Source organism: Vombatus ursinus, unplaced genomic scaffold (assembly GCF_900497805.2).
Source record: "Vombatus ursinus unplaced genomic scaffold, bare-nosed wombat genome assembly UNPS02007612.1, whole genome shotgun sequence".
Classification (NCBI taxonomy): domain Eukaryota; kingdom Metazoa; phylum Chordata; class Mammalia; order Diprotodontia; family Vombatidae; genus Vombatus; species Vombatus ursinus.
In genome coordinates, this window is record NW_020947390.1 from 11,166,770 (window position 1) to 11,185,789 (window position 19,020).

At 36.9% G+C, this 19,020-nt stretch overlaps 1 protein-coding gene across 1 annotated transcript in view; it reads left to right on the forward strand.

The window, feature by feature from the left end:
* Window positions 1-19,020, forward strand: part of DDX10 (DEAD-box helicase 10) — a 308,073-nt gene that overhangs the window by 15,335 nt on the left and 273,718 nt on the right. The window contains exons 2-8 of the mRNA XM_027849599.1: window positions 751-811; window positions 1,680-1,810; window positions 4,742-4,900; window positions 6,907-7,027; window positions 7,320-7,509; window positions 15,700-15,826; window positions 16,955-17,117. Coding sequence (XP_027705400.1) covers window positions 751-811; window positions 1,680-1,810; window positions 4,742-4,900; window positions 6,907-7,027; window positions 7,320-7,509; window positions 15,700-15,826; window positions 16,955-17,117 — 952 coding nt within the window. The remainder of the gene's footprint in view (window positions 1-750; window positions 812-1,679; window positions 1,811-4,741; window positions 4,901-6,906; window positions 7,028-7,319; window positions 7,510-15,699; window positions 15,827-16,954; window positions 17,118-19,020) is intronic.

The window sequence follows — 19,020 nt, forward strand, 5'->3', positions numbered from 1 at the left end:
CACTTTGCCACTAGGACCTCACGTTTGTCTTACAGGAGTCATAGGCAAGGTACATTATTTGGGAAGTTTATTTGATGGTTCCTGACTAGTTCTTTATTGAGTGCCAGCAGTTTATTGGGATTGTGAACAGCAGCAAGGGCCCTGCTGAGGTTATTCAGCCTACATTTAGAGTGAATGAAATCAGCTGGAGTTTGTGTGTTTCTCTAGCAGTACTCTGTGGCCTGGAGACAGAGCAGAGAATCAAGGAGGTGGACTTAAAGGATTTCAAGAATGGGGCTTTGAGACTGTAGCTGTGGTTATGAGCTGGCGATGGAGGCAAAGGAAAGGGGAGGGAGAAAAAATGCAAGAGTGAGGGAGAGACTGAGAGAATAAAGAAAGTTGAGCTCCAACTGTAGGTTTTATAGCATTGAAGGAATGGGAACGGTAGATAAGATTTAGAGATTGTGGTCAGAAAGGAAGACTTAAGAGTTCAGAATCATAGCAAATATACAAGTCCTGTGAAATGACCATGTGACCATGTTGGGGTATGGGTGAAGTGGGTCAAAGTGGGTGGTTGTTGAAGTGGGGAACCTTTGAGGTTAGGATGCTAGAAGGTTCACCAGCATCAATTTTGAAGTCCTTGGTGGTGATGGTAGGGGGTGGTGGTGATGGTAGGGGGTGGGAGTAGAGAGGACTGGGTAATGTTAATGTTTTTCTTCTTTTATGTTAATTTTTTTCATGTTGATATATACAAATTTTTTTTTCTTCTAGATAAATGTAAATGAAATTATGCGATTTTCTGATTTCCCCTTGTCCAGAAAAACATTGAAAGGTAGGTATGTTGATGGAGGTTGGGCAGATTGAAGGAATTCTTTAATGTTTAACTGGATTGTTCAGCGGGTAGATTGCTGGACCTGGAGTCAGAAAGATCTGAATTCAAATTTTGCCACAGATACTTATTAGCTATGTGACCTTGGACAAGTCACTTTACCTCTATGTGCCTTAGTTTTCTCATCTATAAAATGAAGATAAGAGTTACACCTTCCTTACAGGGTTGTTGTGAGGATCGAATGAGTTACCATGTAATGTACTTTGCAAACCTTAAAGTGTTTGTAAATGTTATCTGTATGTCTGTAGCTATCTATTGTTATTGTTGTTGTTGTCATTATTATTATTACATTTGTTCGTGGGCCAGAGGGAGCAGTGGGATTAATATAATCCTAAAATCTCATTGCTACCAATAATTTTCACATTTTATCATACTCTCTCTACTTTGAGCAACTGCCAATGAGAAATTAAAATTAACTGATCTTAATTTTAATTCTTTCTTCTCTTTATTCCTCCTAGAGCAGGGGGTTTTTAATATGGGGGTGAGTGAACTGTTTTTTTTAAAAAATATTTTGATAACAATTTGTATATCCTTGGCTTTCTTTGTAATCTTAAGTATTTTATTATATGCATTTAAAAATATTCTGACAAGGGCTTCACCAGATTGCCAGGAGAGTCCATGACACAAAAAAGGTGAAGAATCCTTTTTGTGCAGGGACTGAAAGGCAATGAAGGAGTAAAAAGCCAGGAGGAGGAGCCTTTGCGTAATCAAAATCTAACAGCATTTTATTCCAGAAAAGCTGTTGGTGCTTTTCTAAGTTGTAACAGTTTGATTTTTACCATGTCAACACTTTTTTTCTGTAACATTTCAGGGTTGCAGGAAGCACAGTATCGGATGGTGACTGAGATACAGAGGCAGACCATTGGCCTGGCTTTGCAGGGTAAAGATGTGCTTGGAGCCGCAAAGACAGGATCAGGCAAAACTTTGGCTTTTCTTGTCCCTGTAAGTATTTTTTGTTATGATTACTGGGGTTATGGACCAGAATTGTGTGTTGTTTGACAAGTGAGGTAGAATCAGTTGATGAGCTTTTTTTAAAAAATCATTTCTATGAACTTCTGTTTATTTGTAATTCTTTAGGAGGTGGTATGTTTATTTGAGGAATATACCTCCTTCCTCATCCCTTCCCTTGTCTTCCATTTTGAGTCATTTGGAAGTTTGGAAGAAGTTGGGAGGCATATGTCATTAGGCCTTCATTATAGTTTAGAGGGAAATTATGACTTTTGGTTGACTACAGGCAGGTTTCTTGAAAATTTTTTAATGTTTTCGAAAATTTTTTGATGGCCTCTAAGGTGATGCCAAGGATATAAATAAAAGGTCCCAGTGAGCTTCTTGAATTTTCTTCTCCCCCAACTGGTGGTTTTTCAGTACCGTTAAGTTTTTTAGCTTGCTTTCAGAACGTTTGTTTATATTGCCTCAGTTTGTGGCCAGACAGAGAGCTCTATGTATTTTTAAGAAAAAAAAATCTTAGACTGCATATTCTTATATATGTATTGCAGTGAATATCAATGTATAGTGATTCTTGTGGCATAATAGATAGAGTTTTGGGCTTGGAAGTCAGGAAGACCCGAGTTCAAATCCTACCTCAGACACTGACTATCTCTGACCCTGGAGAATTCATTTACTCTCTTCCTGCCTCATTTCCCTCATTTGTACAATGAAGGGATTGGATTCAATGGCTTCTATGTTCCCTTTTGTTCTAAATTGATGGTCTTGTGATCAAGTTGATTTTTCATAGGGGAGAAAAATTCAGATTTCGTTTTTGTAGAAGTAAAAATTGACATGATTCTTTAAAGTTGCTTCAGAGATTAATTCTCCAACCCTAAATTCTCATTGAGACTTTTTCCGTGTCTTGTTTTGAGATTCTCTTTAGAATTTCTCTTTATATTAGGCTGAGGCAATATTTGAGCTGAGATCTCATTAGAAATTGAGTCAAATGAAATGTGTTTTTTTTTTAAATGCTTTTCATCTTTTGTTCATTGGTGAGCAAAGCATCAACCTTTTTAGTTTACTTTTTGAAATTTTAATTTGACCAATAGGTAGTTGGTGCAGGACTGAAGATCAGGAGCTCATATTTAGGGCTGGATATATAGGTCTAGGAATCATGTGAATAGAGATCATAATTTAACTTGTGGAAGGTGATGAAATTCCCGAGAAATATAATAGAAAAGAGAAGAGGGACCAAATTAAAGCCTAGATATGTAGACTTAGCAAAGTTCCTCACCTGTGGTCTGCACTCTTCTTTAAGTGAAGAAAGTGAAGTGTGTTTTATCATCTGTTTTCTGGATTCCACATTGTTCTTTGAAAATAATGAGTTCAGTGGCTTTTTAGTGTTTTTTTTTTGTGGGGGGCTGGTATTGCAGTCAGCATGTATAATAATAATAGCTAGCATTTATGTAGGACTTTAAACAATTTACAAATCTCTAATTTTGTCCTAAAAACAACCCTGGGAGCTTCTTTTATTTGTAATTGTGAAGGTCCTATTGTTATCCCTGTTTTACAGATGAGGGAACTGAGGCAGAAAGAGATTAAATGACTTTCTCAGAAACCTGTATCTAGTAAGTTTCTGAAGCAAGATTTGAGCTCATGTCTTCCTGACTCCAGGTCCAGCACTCTGTTCACTGTGCAACCAGCTACGTGTTACCAGATTGTGCTTACTTTGTTCTTCATCAATTTATATATCTTCCAATGGAATTACTCATATTCTTGATTGTAATAACCCTTTATTCCATGTTGTATGCCATAGTTTGTTCATTCATTACCCTTTTAAAGATCATTTTGTTTCTAGGTTTTCTTAACACGAAAAGGTACTTCTATGAATATTTGAACCTTTTTCCTTCATTTTAAATGCGTGGTAGAGTAGTAGTAGTAGTAGTAGTAGAAGTAGAAGAAGAAGAAGAAGAAGAGGAAGAAGAAAAATTATTATTATTTCTAGGTCATAAAGTATTAATAGTTGAGTTACACTTTTCTAACATAATTCCTATTGCATTTTTAGAACTGTTTGACCAGTTTTCATACCTCAACCAGCTCTTGTAGTAGTTTTCCTATTTTACCACAACCTCTTTAACATGACTTTTTCCAACTTCTGTCAACTTTGTCTCTTTTCTGGGTGTGAGGTGAAGAGGAATATTCTTGATTTACATTTTCTTTTATTGTTGTTCTATTTATTTTATTGTTATTTATTGTTTATTATATTATTGGAATACTTTTACATGGTTGTTGGAAGTTTGCATTTTTTTCTCATAAATTTCTTTTTCTCTCCATGACCATTTATCTGTTGAGCTATGACTCTTATTATTAATATATTTGTGTCAATTTTCTGCATATCTGATATCAGGCTTTTGTCAAAGATATTAGATGTGATGACTTCCTGTATGACAGTTTTTTTTTGTATTCTAACAGTATTGGTTTTGTTCAAGACCTTTTAAATTTTATATAATTGAAATGACCTTTTTTCCCTTTTGTAATCACCTCTTTTGTTGGGATTTTCCCCTTGTGGTTGTGAAAATTTCCCCATTTTTATGTTGTAACTTTTTATATTTAAGTAATATGTATTTGTAATTTATCGTGAAATATAGTTAATCAAAACAGGGATTACCAATCTGTACATAAGGATCCCTGTGGGCTACATATGGACTTAGTTTTCAAATGTAATGTTATCGGTGTTTTATTGTGGTTTATTTGTTTTGTTAAATATTTTCTAATTACATTTGATCTGGTTAAGCCACATTGAGTAGTATTGCCAGCTGCATGTTATACCTCTTGTGTAAGTCATATTGTGGTGTATTTTGGGACATTTAGTGTTGATGTACATATTTTTTCCTATTTGTTGAAATTTTCCTTACTTTAAAATTTAAGTTTACTGGTTGCTTTTAGGTTCTGGAGACATTATATCGTCTACAGTGGACATCAACAGATGGCCTCGGTGTTTTGATAATATCACCTACCAGAGAGTTGGCATATCAGACCTTTGAGGTGTTGCGAAAAGTAGGCAAGAACCATGACTTTTCAGCTGGTCTCATCATTGGTGGAAAGGTCTGTCTTTTTATACTTCTTGCCCCTTATTTATTTCCCCTATATGTGAGGATAGCTTGATTATGTGCTAATTAGAATTTTAGGGGGCAGGGACAGAAAAAGATCAATAAAATGAGAATTAATGAGGCTTTTGTAAATGTGCTTAAGTTGTAGGTCTTGGTCCTTATATATTTTTCACATATTGATCTTCTGACTAGTTAGCTTAGTTGGCTATAGTATGTGCTAATGAGGTCACAATCATGAATTTGATCCTCAGGCGGGCCAGTTAGCTTTGCTCTTTTCCATGGTTAGAGATGATAGGAGTCTCAGAAATGTGTGCCGCTGGGAATATGGGGAACCTGGCAAAAATGCAGATTCATTCTTGTTGCTGGAAAATTATTCTAAACATGTACTTCATTAAATGGTGGGTCATTATTGTCATCTTCATACATGAAGGGAAGTACAGTATTAGTATAATAATGTCATTACTATTCTAGCCACCTTTTCTTGAATATTTCAAAAATCTGTTGGGAAATGCAAAAGGAAACTTTTTTTTTTTGGACGGTGTCACAAAGCTAATGTGTGAAACAAAAAAAGTCCAAGGGAAGAGAATTTGTTTATTGCTCAAATTTAAGGAAGTGAAGAGATTTGCAGAATTTTTGGTTTTCTCCTCTAGTGCCTGTTCACTTTACTAGGTTTTTTTGTGTGTGCTTGTTGTGAATTTACTTATGCTCTGTAATAAGTAAGTGTGTGGTATAGTCTTTTATTTTTGTGGGTTGTGTATATGCAAAAGACATATAAAGGCACTCATTTAGAAATTGTTGTTCTTTTTCTCCTCATCACAATCAAACATTGATAGGGGCAGCTAGGTGGTGCAGTGGATAGAGCAGCAGTCCTGAAGTCAAGAGGACCTGAGTTCAAATGCAGCATCAGACCAAACACTTGACACTTACTAGCTGTGTGACCCTGGGCAAGTCACTTAACCCCAATTGTCTTTAAAAAAAAAAAAAGAATCACACATTGAAAGTGACTTATGCTTTGGAAGGGGCATAATTTCTAAGGTTTGAAACTCCAAATCTCCTTTTCACAAAAGTGTTCACAAAAAGTTCACACAAGTGTAGTGATGGTTAAGAACTCCCTCAATGGTCACCAGGAGAGTAGTTGTAATTCATGTTTTTAGCCTCTTCCAACAGACACAACAGGGGGGCAAGACTTTGAACATCTGCTTGATCTTCTAAAATTTGGATCTAGTTAAAACCACAGCTAGATCTTGTATTCCCTAGGTCAGAGGTGTCAAATTCAAGCTGTCTGCGAAACTTTGGAGTACAATGCAGTGTAGCCTGAAGCAGATTAAAATGTAATTGGGAAATGATTAACAAAATAAATAAAAATATAAGACAACATAGATAATATTAAGTTGTGGTTTTATAAGTTAATATGCTGCCCATAGAGATCTATTTCTGTTAGAGTTTGACATCACTACTCTAGGTATCCATTAAGAGGCTTAGTGCTTATTCAAACAAGGCATGTGAGAATACTGCAGAAATAGAATAAGATTTTTTTTCCAGTTAATAAGCATTTGTTTATTTCCCTCCCACCGCCATTGCAAAAAAAACCCAAAAAACCCCAAAACCAACAAACAACCAAAAGCAAAATCCTTGTTATAAATATACATAGTCAAGCAGAGCTAATTCTCATATTTATCATGTCTAATAATACGTCTCTTTCTGTGTCTTGAGTCTGTCACTTCTCTGTTCCCTAGAATCATGGTTGATCACTGCTTTGATCAGAGTTCTTAAGTTTTTTGTCTTTACAAGTAATTGTTATCATATAGTTTGTCTTCCTGGTTCTGTTTATTTAATTCTGGAATGGTACAGAAAGAAAAGAGAGGAGAAATTATGTGTTTGTTTTTACAGCATCCAGATTGTGATGATCAAATGCCATTTGTTAGCTGCTGTTGTAGTCATGGAACACAAGACACCTTGGAGTGAATTATATGTGTAACTTAAAGAAATAACTATTTTCAGGATCTGAAACATGAATCTGAGAGGATCAACCAAATAAATATACTTATTTGCACACCGGGACGGCTGCTTCAACACATGGATGAGACAACATATTTTCGTGCAACCAATCTCCAAATGTTGGGTGAGTCTAAGGAACTAGATTCTGCAAATCTTTATAGATTTGTAAGGGTAGAGATGTTTATGTTTGTTGAATTAAAATAAAACTTTAATGTGTACAAAACTCAGAGTCATTAGGACTTCCATCTTGAACAGTATACTTGGTTTTAGTTATGTGAAATGAACCCATTTATTTGTAGATTCTGACCAAAATAATACAAGAAATTAATCAGGTAATTAAAAAATTTCAAAAAGTCAAATTAGAAATTTTGTGTTCCTTTTCTGCTTGGGTGATATCTTTCATTTTATCCTTTTAGTACTTGATGAAGCTGACCGAATCCTGGACATGGGCTTTGCTGACACAATGAATGCTATTATAGAAAACCTTCCCAAAAAACGTCAGACTTTGCTTTTCTCAGCGACACAGACTAAGTCTGTGAAGGACCTTGCACGTCTGAGCTTGAAGGACCCTGAATATGTTTGGGTCCACGAAAAGGCAAAATATAGGTAAGTAATTTCTATTAAGTCTATAATGTGATTGACTCAGGGTCCATATATTTTTCTCTCAACTAGGTAGTTTTATAATCTCTCTTAAGATTGTTTTCTCAGAGTATCACTGTGGCAAGTTCTGCTTCTGACACAACTGCCTATTAACCTGTCCATGCTTTAAGCAATTCTTTGGTTATAAGGTACAGAGAAGTGTCAGCCTTTGTTGATAGAAGTTTCTTCACCTAGGAGTTCCTTGCACAGAGCCAGTCCCCATCTTCTCTTCCTTATCTTTGGAAATACAGTTTTTCTGGTTTTGTTTTTCTTATTTTTGTTAGAAGGGCAAGGTCTAGTATAGTAATAAAAATCATCCAGGTTTAGGGAAAACCATTCAATATAAAGCTGCATGAAGAGTTATTTAAGTAGCATCTTTTCTCATAAGGCATCTTTGAATAGAATTCTTCATGTTCTCCATGTGAACACACAAGTGTGTGTATGAAGGTAGGAAAAACTTCACTCCCCAAATTAGAAATCTGGATTTGGGTTATGTTTGTGCTCATACTTTAGGGGAGTAGAAGTTCTGTGGATATGTGGTAAAAAGATAGTTGGATCATAGAGTTAGTGCTGGAATAGGTGAATGAATGAATTTTTGAAAAAGCATTTATTAAGTCCATGCTATGTGTTAGGTGCTGAGATACAACTCTTATTTTGCAGATGAGAAAACTGAGGCCCAGATAGGTTAAGTGACTTGGACAAAGTCATATAGGAGCAATTTTAATCCCTCTCTTCAGATTCCAAATTCAGCTTTCTTTGTACTGTACCTTATTACGTCCTTATTAGGGCATCAGAAGACAAATAAAGAATAATTTTTTTTAAAGGCAGATTTTCGATTCCAGGAAAAACTGAAAAGTCGAGCAGTCTGATAGCATCATCTGTGAGACCTAATGTGTTCTATAGTGGTTGAGGAACCTTTTCATTTCATTTTTCTTGATCTAGAAATTGGACTTGGAGGAATGCTTCTTATTCTAGAATCATAGTGCTTTGGGCCATTCACCACTTAGTACAGAATATATTTGTACTGTTTAAGGGAAAAACAGGGCAGCTAGAAGGCACAGTGGATAGAGTGCCAGGACTGGCATCAGGAAAACTGCTCTTTGTGAGTTCAGATTTGACCTCAGACACTTACTAGCTGTGTGACCCCGGGCAAGTCATTTAACCCTGTTTGCCTCAGTTACCTCATCTGTAAAATGACTTGCAGAAGTAAATGGCAAACCACTCCAATATCTTTGCCAATAAAACCCCAAATGGGATCATGAAGAGTTGGACATGACTGAAATGACTGAACAACAACAAAAGGGAAAAACAGGTTTTAAAAAAATTTTTTTAGTTGCTTCTAAATTAAAGTCTGAGGTTCTTTTTTTTTTTTCTGAGCTTCTTTTGATGGTGTTTTTTTTGTTCTTTTATCAACTTTGAGTCTATAGCAATGAATTTTAGAACAGAATATGGTTCTTTCAGGTTAATTTCTTTGATCTTCTTTCCTGTTAGTTTTTTAACATTTATTAAATTTAGCCATGAATTTGCTAATAGTGATTAGCTCACATTTTTATATAGTGCTTTAAAATTCTGTGTGGATGTTTTCATTCTCAATCTTGTGGAATAGGTAGTACAGACATTACCATTTTACTAATGAGAAAAGTTTTGGTCATAGAGATTCACTGACTTGCCCAAGATAACACAGCTAGTGAATGAAAGAACCTGGTACTCACCTTTAATTTTAAGAAATTATTAAGTACCTTACTGTGTTAGATACTTGGGAATATATGACATTTAAATGAGACATGGTCTCTGCCTTCATGGAGTTCCTATGGTGTAGGAAGAAATATGACATATAAATCCGCTGCAATGCAAGTGCACAAAAGTGGTATAAACCAAATGTTAATGTGTTATCTGAGTAGAGAAGGATTATTACTGATTGGAATGGAAGGGAGAGACCAATAAAGGCTTCGTAGACATAGCCTTTATGTTGACTCTGTAAGTAGGATTTTAAGAAGCAAAGCTTGGGGCTTTCCGTTTTTGGGGGAACAATGTGAGCAGAGCATTGAAGTGGAATAGAGTAAGTAATACAGGTTGTGCTGGGGACATCGAGTAGTTTGCTTGGGATCTAACCTATATGGAAGAATATCAGAGAGTCTTATAGGTATAAGAGAACTCAGAAGCCATCTAGTCCAAACCTTCTGTGAACAACAGTGTACTTTACAGCATCCTTATTGAGTGGTCATTCAGCCTTTGCATGAAGGCCTCCAGTGATGGGAGAATTAATACCTCTTGAGATAATCCATTCTACTTTTGGACGTCTCTTATTTTTAGGAAGCTTTTCATGACACCACACCTAAACGTGCACCTCTGCAACCTCTTACTATTACTTTTAGTTCTATTCTCTGTGCTGAACAGAGCGTACTCTCTTGACATCTTTTCCAGTGAACATCCAGCATCCATAAATCCTATGAGTGTAAGCCCAAGATAATTATTATCTCTTGTCTATGATAAGTATCCTCACTACGAGATTGTGGAGGGCCTTGGATGCCAGACCAAGGAGCTAGAATTTTATTTGATAGGTCGGGACTATTAAAAGACTTTTAGTAGAGGAATGACATCATTTACTTTTCTTATATAAATCAAATCTGTCAGTTCTGTGGAGGATCGATTGGAAAGGAGAGGAGAATATTGAATAGGGGGATGTTTAGGAGGTTATAGTCCAGGTGAGTGATAATTGTACTAGAGGGGTGGCATTGGGAATAAAGATAAAGAGATGCATGGGAAAAGTATTGAGACAGGAGTTGACAGGATCTAAGAAATAGATCTGAGGACAAGGAAAAAGGCAACAGTGAAAGTTGAGTGTTTGGGTAAAAGGTTGTACCATTGGGGAAAAAATAGGAAAGAAATCATGAGGATAAACATTGCTGAAAATATAATAGTAAAAAAGATGATAAGTATGGTTTTGGAATTATTTAATTCTGGGTGCCATTTAGATAGAAATAGATCAGGGCTAGGGTTATAGATTTATGACTCATCTGTGTAGAGATGAGAGTTGAAGTTCTAAGAATGAATGGAATGATCATGGGAGAGAGTGTAATGAGAAGAGCAGGAAATCAAAAACAGAAGCTTGGGGAGCACCAGGTCAGATGACATACCGCCAGCACTTGTTTCAGTATACTACCTGGTTTCTAATGGAACACTCAAAGCAAACCCTTTTGCGGTTCTATGATGATCTAGCCTTATATTGATTTATGCAAGTTTTTCTTTGTTAGCTCTCATTTTACCACAGTCTCTTTGTGAATTTAGATATACTTTAAGAGTCCTTTGATGACAATATTATATTCATGTTGTTAAATCCACTTTTCATTTCTTGCCACTTTCTTCTCTGTTGTCCTTGGAGTCAGCTCCAGCTTGATTATGAGGCCCAGGAATCTCGACAGGGCTCCTATTTGTAACCTCCTGGCCCAAACTATGAAATATAATTTTTATACTCATCACTTGAGTATCTACAGCTGTTGCTGCCTCGAGGGGGTCCCAAAGAGGAGGTTGACTGGAACAGTTTGTACTGGCTGCATCCAGGGAACAATGGGGGGGACATTGGCTGGTACCCGCTGTTTGCTACCAACTGTAGGTGAATGGCCTGTAGTCTGGAAGACACAAATCTGACAGAAAAGACTGCAGGGCCCAGATTTAAAGCAGGGACTAGATTTGGGGCCCAAATATGAGAGGATAAAACATCTTTAGCTCTATTTAGATTCAGATAATTCAGTTTTCCAACCATGCAGTATCAAATCCACCTCATAGCCAGGCTTAGAAATAGCCAGGTGGATAACATTCCTTTTCAAAGGAACATAATGGGGAAACTGAGCCAGGAGGATCCCATCTTAGACTGAGGCTAAAATTGTTCTCTCAGCTTTTCCCAATGCTGACTTCCCATCAGTATCACATTCTCTGAGTAGCTTGTGGCATTTCTTTCAGATGGTGGATTTTTGATTATCGATGGATTATGATCCATCAGACAACTCAAAACAAAATCCTGTGAGCTTTTACCTCAAACAGCAAGTTTCACTAATCACAATTTAGGAAAAACTTTTCCAGGATTTACATCTCAAACTTAAATTTGTCCTGGTGTAAAAAGCCAGTTATTAGAGATTTCTATACACTTGCAAATTCTCAGCAAGGTGTAACCCAAACAAACTTTTTGGCAAGTTTACACATTAAAACAATAACCAACAATAGCCAAATTATTTTAGTGGTAACCAAATTATGAAAAGTTGCTTGACATAACTGATACACCAATTTGAAACTTGAAACAAACCCATTACCAATCAGGTGACTTCAGTTTTGTTAAATTCATTTCCAAATTACTTTACACAGAGAATCAACATCTCATCATTAAAAGTTAAAACTACAAATTTAAAAGAGCATATTTACCCAAGTTCAGAGGTCAGCTTCTTTACCTTGAGCAGGATGTGCTGAACCTGGGTGATGCTTCTAGGCAAAGGTTGCCCTAGGACCCAAAGCCATTGCTAGGGGGGCCCACACTGTAGCTGCTGCCCTTCCACCCTCTTTCCTTTCCCAGGTGGGGGAGAGCAAAATCAACACTGAGGGGGAATGGGTGAAACTCCCTTCTCCTATGAGAGGGGTTAACATACCCTTTTGACTCAAGGGAAGGGAGTGGGAGAAAGGAGTGACCAGGGTTGTAAGGAGGAGTTTCAAAACTCCTTAATGATCAATCACAAAACCTCCAGAATCTGCCAAGATATTTTTAGCTGTTCTAACTTTTCCCTATAACCTCCATGAAGGAGGATTCTGGGGTGTAGAGGGAAGGGAGTAAGTAAGCCTCAGGGAACCAAAAAATACCTGCAGTTTTCCCCAATTCCCTCACACTGAGAGAATTGACGGAATTGGGCATACACTTCCAGATAGGGTGTCCATCCTTGTCCTCTATGCTGTGGAAGGTGTACCCAGGTTCTTGGCCTCAAACCGAACCATTGGACTGAGAGCCTGAGAGTATCAGGCTGAGTGCGAGACAGCCTTGAAAGTGTCTGCCTGAAAAGCACCTCCAAGCCTCGGTGCTTGGAGAGTGACCCCCAACTGCGGAGCAAGAAGGGAGGGGGGAGGCTTACATACCTTCCAGTCTTGTCTGGAGAAGAACTTGGGGTTAGGCAGTTTCCCCTTATGGGTCACCAAAATGTTGAGGTTTAGGGGTTTAGGGGTGCTGGGACTCCAAAACAGAACATGCAGGTCCTGCCTGAAAGAATTCGACCCAAGATTTCTTTCAGCCAAAGACAAGGTGTATTGGAACATCTTTCCTATTGGGCAGACTCTTAAGGAGTCTGAATGTTAGTGAGCTATTGGCTAGATTTTAAGAATCTGAGCAGTGGCTACATTATAAGAATCAGAGCCAACTTTGAAAATTTTAAAGTGAAACTATGACAAGCTGAAATAATTTCCCCAAACAGTGGGAATGATATTGTGAAGTATTTTACAAAATGACCTATCATATCCTTCCACCAAAGTAAGCTTCTTGGTGATAGGCTGTTTAATTTTTTCTACATTATGTGCAACATAATTGGATTTTAATAAATATTTGTTGAAATAATGGATGAATTAATGTTGTTACCAATTATTGTATTGGTTAAGAAAATAAGGTCCTCTTGAATATAAGCTCCTGCTCTAAAATTAGATCTTTCTGAAAGGGGAAAAAAAAGAATATACACTAGAAAGTAACACCCATTTTGAGAGGGTTCAGATTTTTTATAATATATTTTTATAAGATAGATATTAGATAGTTAAAAATGCAGCTAATAATCTGATCTTTATATAAAACATCTGTTTGATGGCACTCACACCCCAGTTGTTGAAGTTGTTTGTGATTTTCTTTAAATTTGGAATAAAGTTGATCTGAAAATGTTTGTATATTCTTAACATGTACTTTGTGTTATTTGTTACTATTAATAATAAACATTTTAAAACGTCGTTTAAAATCTGTAGCTTCTAGAATTCTGGAAATTTTGCTGAAGGTGGTGGTACATGACTATAAGACTTTCGAGAATCACTGTCTTAAGACTATGCCCTGAGCACCCCACAGAGCATCCTGGCCATGAGGATTCTGACCTGGAGGAACTTTTTCATTTGTTCCATATGGTTCTTCTGTTTTAGTTCATATCTATGGTTTTTGGGTTCATGTAGACACTTAGAGAACCCAAGGAGTGCACTGTTGCCTTTTCTTCTCCCGACATTACTCTTTTAGGTCTCTTGCCTACCCTTCAGTAAACTGCTAGGTGCTGATTGAAAATGTTTTCAATGATCAGGCCTCTAAAGGCCTGAACTTAGAAATGAGTAATTCATCTTAGGAATATTCATGTACTTCTATTGCCTGTAGGTCCAGCTTGACTTTTCTGTGTTGAACCCTGGGATTTGCAAATTGCTTCAGAAAAGACTGGGCTGGTACCTGAGGCTGCAAGATAAATTTGGTTCATACTCTTCTTTAGTAGATAATCAGAAAAATTTCTTTTCAATTAATTAGCGAACAGACTTTGTCCCTTTTTTGTAAACAGAAACAAATTTAGGACAAGGTTACTGAGACTTTGCCTCATGTTACTAAAATTTAGTAAGCAGTTTAGAGCATGCTGGCAGTGTTGTAGATAGCATTATTTTCAATAGAACCCATGGAACTTAGCATCTAGTTAAGCAGGAATAATTAGTTAAAATCCAAAGGGCCATTTCCCAGATTCTTTGGCTTCCTCCCACCCTATTCCTTGCCATGTTGGCAGCTTACTCAGAAGCAGCCTCTTGGTGTCCTAGGGTCTTTGTCTTCCCCAGCTCCAGATGCCCTGGGGTATCTTCCCCTCCCTAATCTTTCAATGTCTGAGGTCTCCCCCTGCCTTAACTGCTTAACCCACAGTATGTTTTGTGATGCTGTGTTAGGAAAGAGCCTTTGGAATTCTCAGGTTAATTAACTTAATTTTTGTGAGTGGTCATCTGTACTCTTTACTTCTCTTTTTCCTTCTTGTTGCTTCCTCTTTGGCCTCTTAAAAACTCATTTGTGTTTCTACCAGATGGTAGTTAAAGAGAGGAGAAAAGGGGAGACTGTAATCAGTCCTTCTTGCTACTTGTCTTTATATCCAGAGTGCTAACATATATGCTTAATAAATGCTTGTGGATTGATTGATTATTGGAAGTTCTCAAAAAACTTTAGTTTGGAAGATGGTTGAAACATGGAAGATTTTGGTATTATTGTTGAATTTTATTTGTTTGTCTGACCTTGTCCCTTGTCACCCTAATAATGAAGAGTTGGGTACAAGCAGTATTGTACCTGAAGGTGAAAAAGAATAATAAATGTGTAAAGTATTCCGGAAATGACACTGGAGCACACATGGTGTTTCATTACTTACGTGGCTTTCCAAGAGAGCTTTACCAGGCAGAATCTTCTGTAAGATAGCTTACAGAGCTGCTGGTTGCAATAATGACTTTTAGTACACTATGATTTTAAATCTACTCACTGGTGGCAGCTTGAATAAATAGATGCTGTGCGGAATATGCTTAATGTCAATACTAAATTTTTTTTCTTTAAAGAATTTGTTATGAACAACTTGGTTAACACAGTATACAAAATTTGTATTTAAGAACCTTTTAAGGGAAGCATTGTAGACAGTCATTTTCTGTTCATTCTATTTTTATAAAGTAATTTAAGACAGTAATTTAGAACCTTTTGAAGCTATTGCGTACATCAGAGAGCACATAGTGAAAGAATGCATCAGCAGGCTTCCTTTCATACTGTTTTAAGTACAAATAGTCCTATCAGTGATTTCTTGAAAAACATAATAGTTTTGGGGTGAAAGGGGTTTTGAATATTACTTTTGAATTGAGAACAGAGTTTGATTTTTATCAATCCATTTTATTTGTATTTAAAATTTAGGCTTTAAAGAGTTTTTCCCCTTCCCTAGAAGAAAGAGTCATTCTAGGTGTTTTCTGAACATAGTACTACTTAGGTGAGAACTAATTTTTCTAGAAACCTGGGGTGAGGAACAATGGAACTTACTTCTTTTAGGATTTGTTTTAAGATACTAAAGAACCATTGCAATGGAATAAAAATTGTTCCTTAGGTCTAGATTTTTATATTTATCCTATGGGAGCTGTTAATTGAATTTTTCTCCTTAATTCTATCAGTACTCCAGCCACTTTGGACCAGAACTATATCATTTGTGAGCTGCACCAAAAAATCAGTGTGCTTTATTCCTTCCTGAGGAGCCATCTGAAAAAGAAGAGTATTGTATTCTTTGCCAGTTGTAAAGAGGTATTCTTTCTCCTTTTTTTTTTCCCCTTCTAAGTCGGTCTTTGTTGTGTTCTTTCTATATTTGAAGAACCAAAGCTGTTCCAGCATTTCATTTAGTGGGGACAGTTGTGGGGATTTTTGTCTCAGCTTCCTCTTTAGGAAACTAGGGGTGGTAGTTGTCCATCTGGAAGAACTCTTGTAACTACCTAATACAGCCCCTTTGTTTTACAGCATAGAGAAGAAAAATAACTTGTTTGAGGTCACATGATTAGTAAGTTTCAAAGGAGGGACTGGAACCCTTCAGGCTCTTTTCATTTGTCATTGTTCTTTCTAGTATACCATACTGTAAATAAAGTAATAAAAGTGAAAGCTTTTAAAGAAATTTATTCTCACAAAATATTAGTTATAATTATTTGCTATCTGAGTCACCTAATACTCCATGTTTTTTTCCACTAACCCCCATGCCCTCAAGTTAATTTGTACTTAGTATATTTTGGCTAATGTAGCATTTTGAAAAAAACATGACTCTGGGGAAGAGTTGGATACAAGCATTTAACAAATGCTCTTGTGAATTTGGATATTTAACAGTTACCTTTAAATTTTAAGTAAGGCATCCTAATCTAAAAGAAAGAATTCATTGCACGCTTGTTCCTACTCTGTGACCTATAGTGAGGCACTTTTCTTCTGAACAGTAGAGACCATCTAGCTCTCCTCATGATGTTTCGTACTTGTGAGGTGGTAGGCACAGAACTTGAAATTCCCAAGAAGAAAGGTCTGCTATTTCCAGGTCTCCTATTTAGGGTTCCAGTAGTACCACCTCATAGAGTTTTAACATATAAATACATTTAGGTTTTTAGAACCTGATTCAGTTTCTAACCTTTTCTGTTTTTCTTTTGGCATATTTTTTAGGAGATGGTCTCTGGGAAAGTCTTCAAAGTTTTCTTTCTTGGTTTTTACCATGCTTATACACTGGAGCATTCAGATGAAATGGGTGGAGGCCTTTACTTTATTTCTGTTGTTATTTTTGTATTGATTTCTGTTTAGGTTGGTGAGTTTGAAGTTTTAGTGATAGTGAAATTGGTGATACTCAGGGTCAAGTAAAGTTCCAAACTGTAATTCCTCATTAAATACTCTTTCATCCATTCATAGGTTCAGTATCTGTTCCGAGTCTTCTGCAGGCTACGACCAGGTATTTCTATCCTTGCTCTCCATGGCAAACAGCAGCAGATAAGAAGAATGGAAGTCTATAATGAATTTGTCCGAAAGAAATCGGCAGTGCTCTTTGCTACTGACATTGCAGCAAGGGGGCTAGGTAGGTAACCTTCTGTTTGGAAAGGGATATGTGATCATAGTAAATGACAGTTGCTTACTTATAAAGAGCTAGCCAGAATTCAAATGAGCAGGGAACTAAACTGGAATGACTTTTCTGTCCTCTGATTTTACAGGAGACAGAACATGAGTAAATAAGATCTGTGCCTTCTGTGTTTTTTGTGCTTTTTTACATGTCTTTCACTTCTTCAAGTGCTATGCAGTGTTAGCCTGATTGTTAAATCCTAATATTGACCTGATAATAGCTTAATCAAGGGATCAGCAAACTACAGCAAACTGTGGACACCAAATCCAGCCCATAGTTTGCCATTGCTTGGTTTAATTAACTTTCCTTATTGTATGAAGAAACTGAGATTGAAAGAGGTCAGATGACTTGTCTGAAGTCGTATAATGAGTTTGTAGCAGAGATCTTATTAGTCCAGGGTTCTCTCCACTCTCCCACATTGCCTCTAAATACTAGCTTACATTTATATAATACCATAAGGTTTATAGAGTGTTTAGTTAACCTTTTTTTTTCTTTTGGGGTTTTTTTTGCTAGGCAATGGGGTTAAGTGACTTGCCCAGGGTCACACAGCTAGTAAGTGACAAGTGTCTGAGGCCAGAGTTGAACTGAGGTCCTCCTGACTCCAGGGCTGGTGATCTATCCATTGAGACACCTAGCTGCCCCAGTTAACCTTTTTTTAAATGACTCTGGGTAGTTATGACAAGCATCTGTTATTGTATTGTAATAGAAATGCATAAGTATACTCAGGGCTATACAACAAAAATTTTGTTAGCATCACTATTGAAGTATATAGGACTGTTCATACTAAATGATTCTGTACTACCATGCCTCTCTACTTTTTATAGTTGTTTTTTTGTCTTCTGTTTCTCCCAGCCTTTCTGTTGTCAGTATGAGTGTGTTGCCTTCTAAGCCCTTCTAATCTCTTGTGATTTAGAAACCAGTTAACAAGATAGTTGTCTGTTAAATGTCAAGTAAAGAAAAGTTTTGAGTTACATACTCTTCTTGCAATAAAGCATATGGGCTCTACTGCATGCATTTTGTGACAACTGTTTTTCTTTCTTAGAAGGCTATATTCGTTGCTGAGGTCTTGCCCTTGTTCCAAATCCAGATTCAAATAGGTGGTTAGCACTGTTGTTTAATTGTTTTCCAGTCATGTCAGACTCTTTGTGAATCCATTTTGGGTTTTCTTGGCAAAGATACCGGAGTGATTTACTGTTTCTTTCTCTAGCTCATTTTACAGAGGAGGAAACTGAGGCAAAGAAGGTTAAGTGACTTGCCCAGGGTTACACAGCTAATAAGTGCCTGAGGCCAGATTTGAACTCAGGTCTTTTCAACTCCAGTCCTGGCATCCTATCCATTGTACCACCTCACTACCCTAATTAGAGCTAGACATCATTTAATAGAGATCATTTAATCACCAAATCTGAGAGTAGGAAGGTCCCTTTGTAGCTGCCCAGCGCAGCCTCTACATAGGATTTCCCACTGTAAGAAATCTGCTTAGTGGTCATCTGCTCCAACCTCTTCATTTTACCGATGAGGAAACTGAGGCCCAGAAAGACTGTGGCGTGCCTAGTTACTTTCTGTAAGTTCCAGTGCTTGCATTTGAATCTAGGGTTCTCTCCCTCAAAATCCAATGCATTTGTCATTATACCTTGCTCTGTAAGGTGGTTGGGGTTGCCTAAAGTTTGATCTGTAAAAATGGAATGTTTTTATAGTTCTGGCCCTGTAGTTTGAGGGACATTGATAAACTGGAGTATATGCAGAGAAGGATATGGGGAGGTGAGGGACTTGAAAACATGTCACATTAGTGATGATTAAAAGGATTGGGTCTATTTATTTATTTATTTTTGTTTAGTATTTTATTTTTTCCCAGTTACATGTA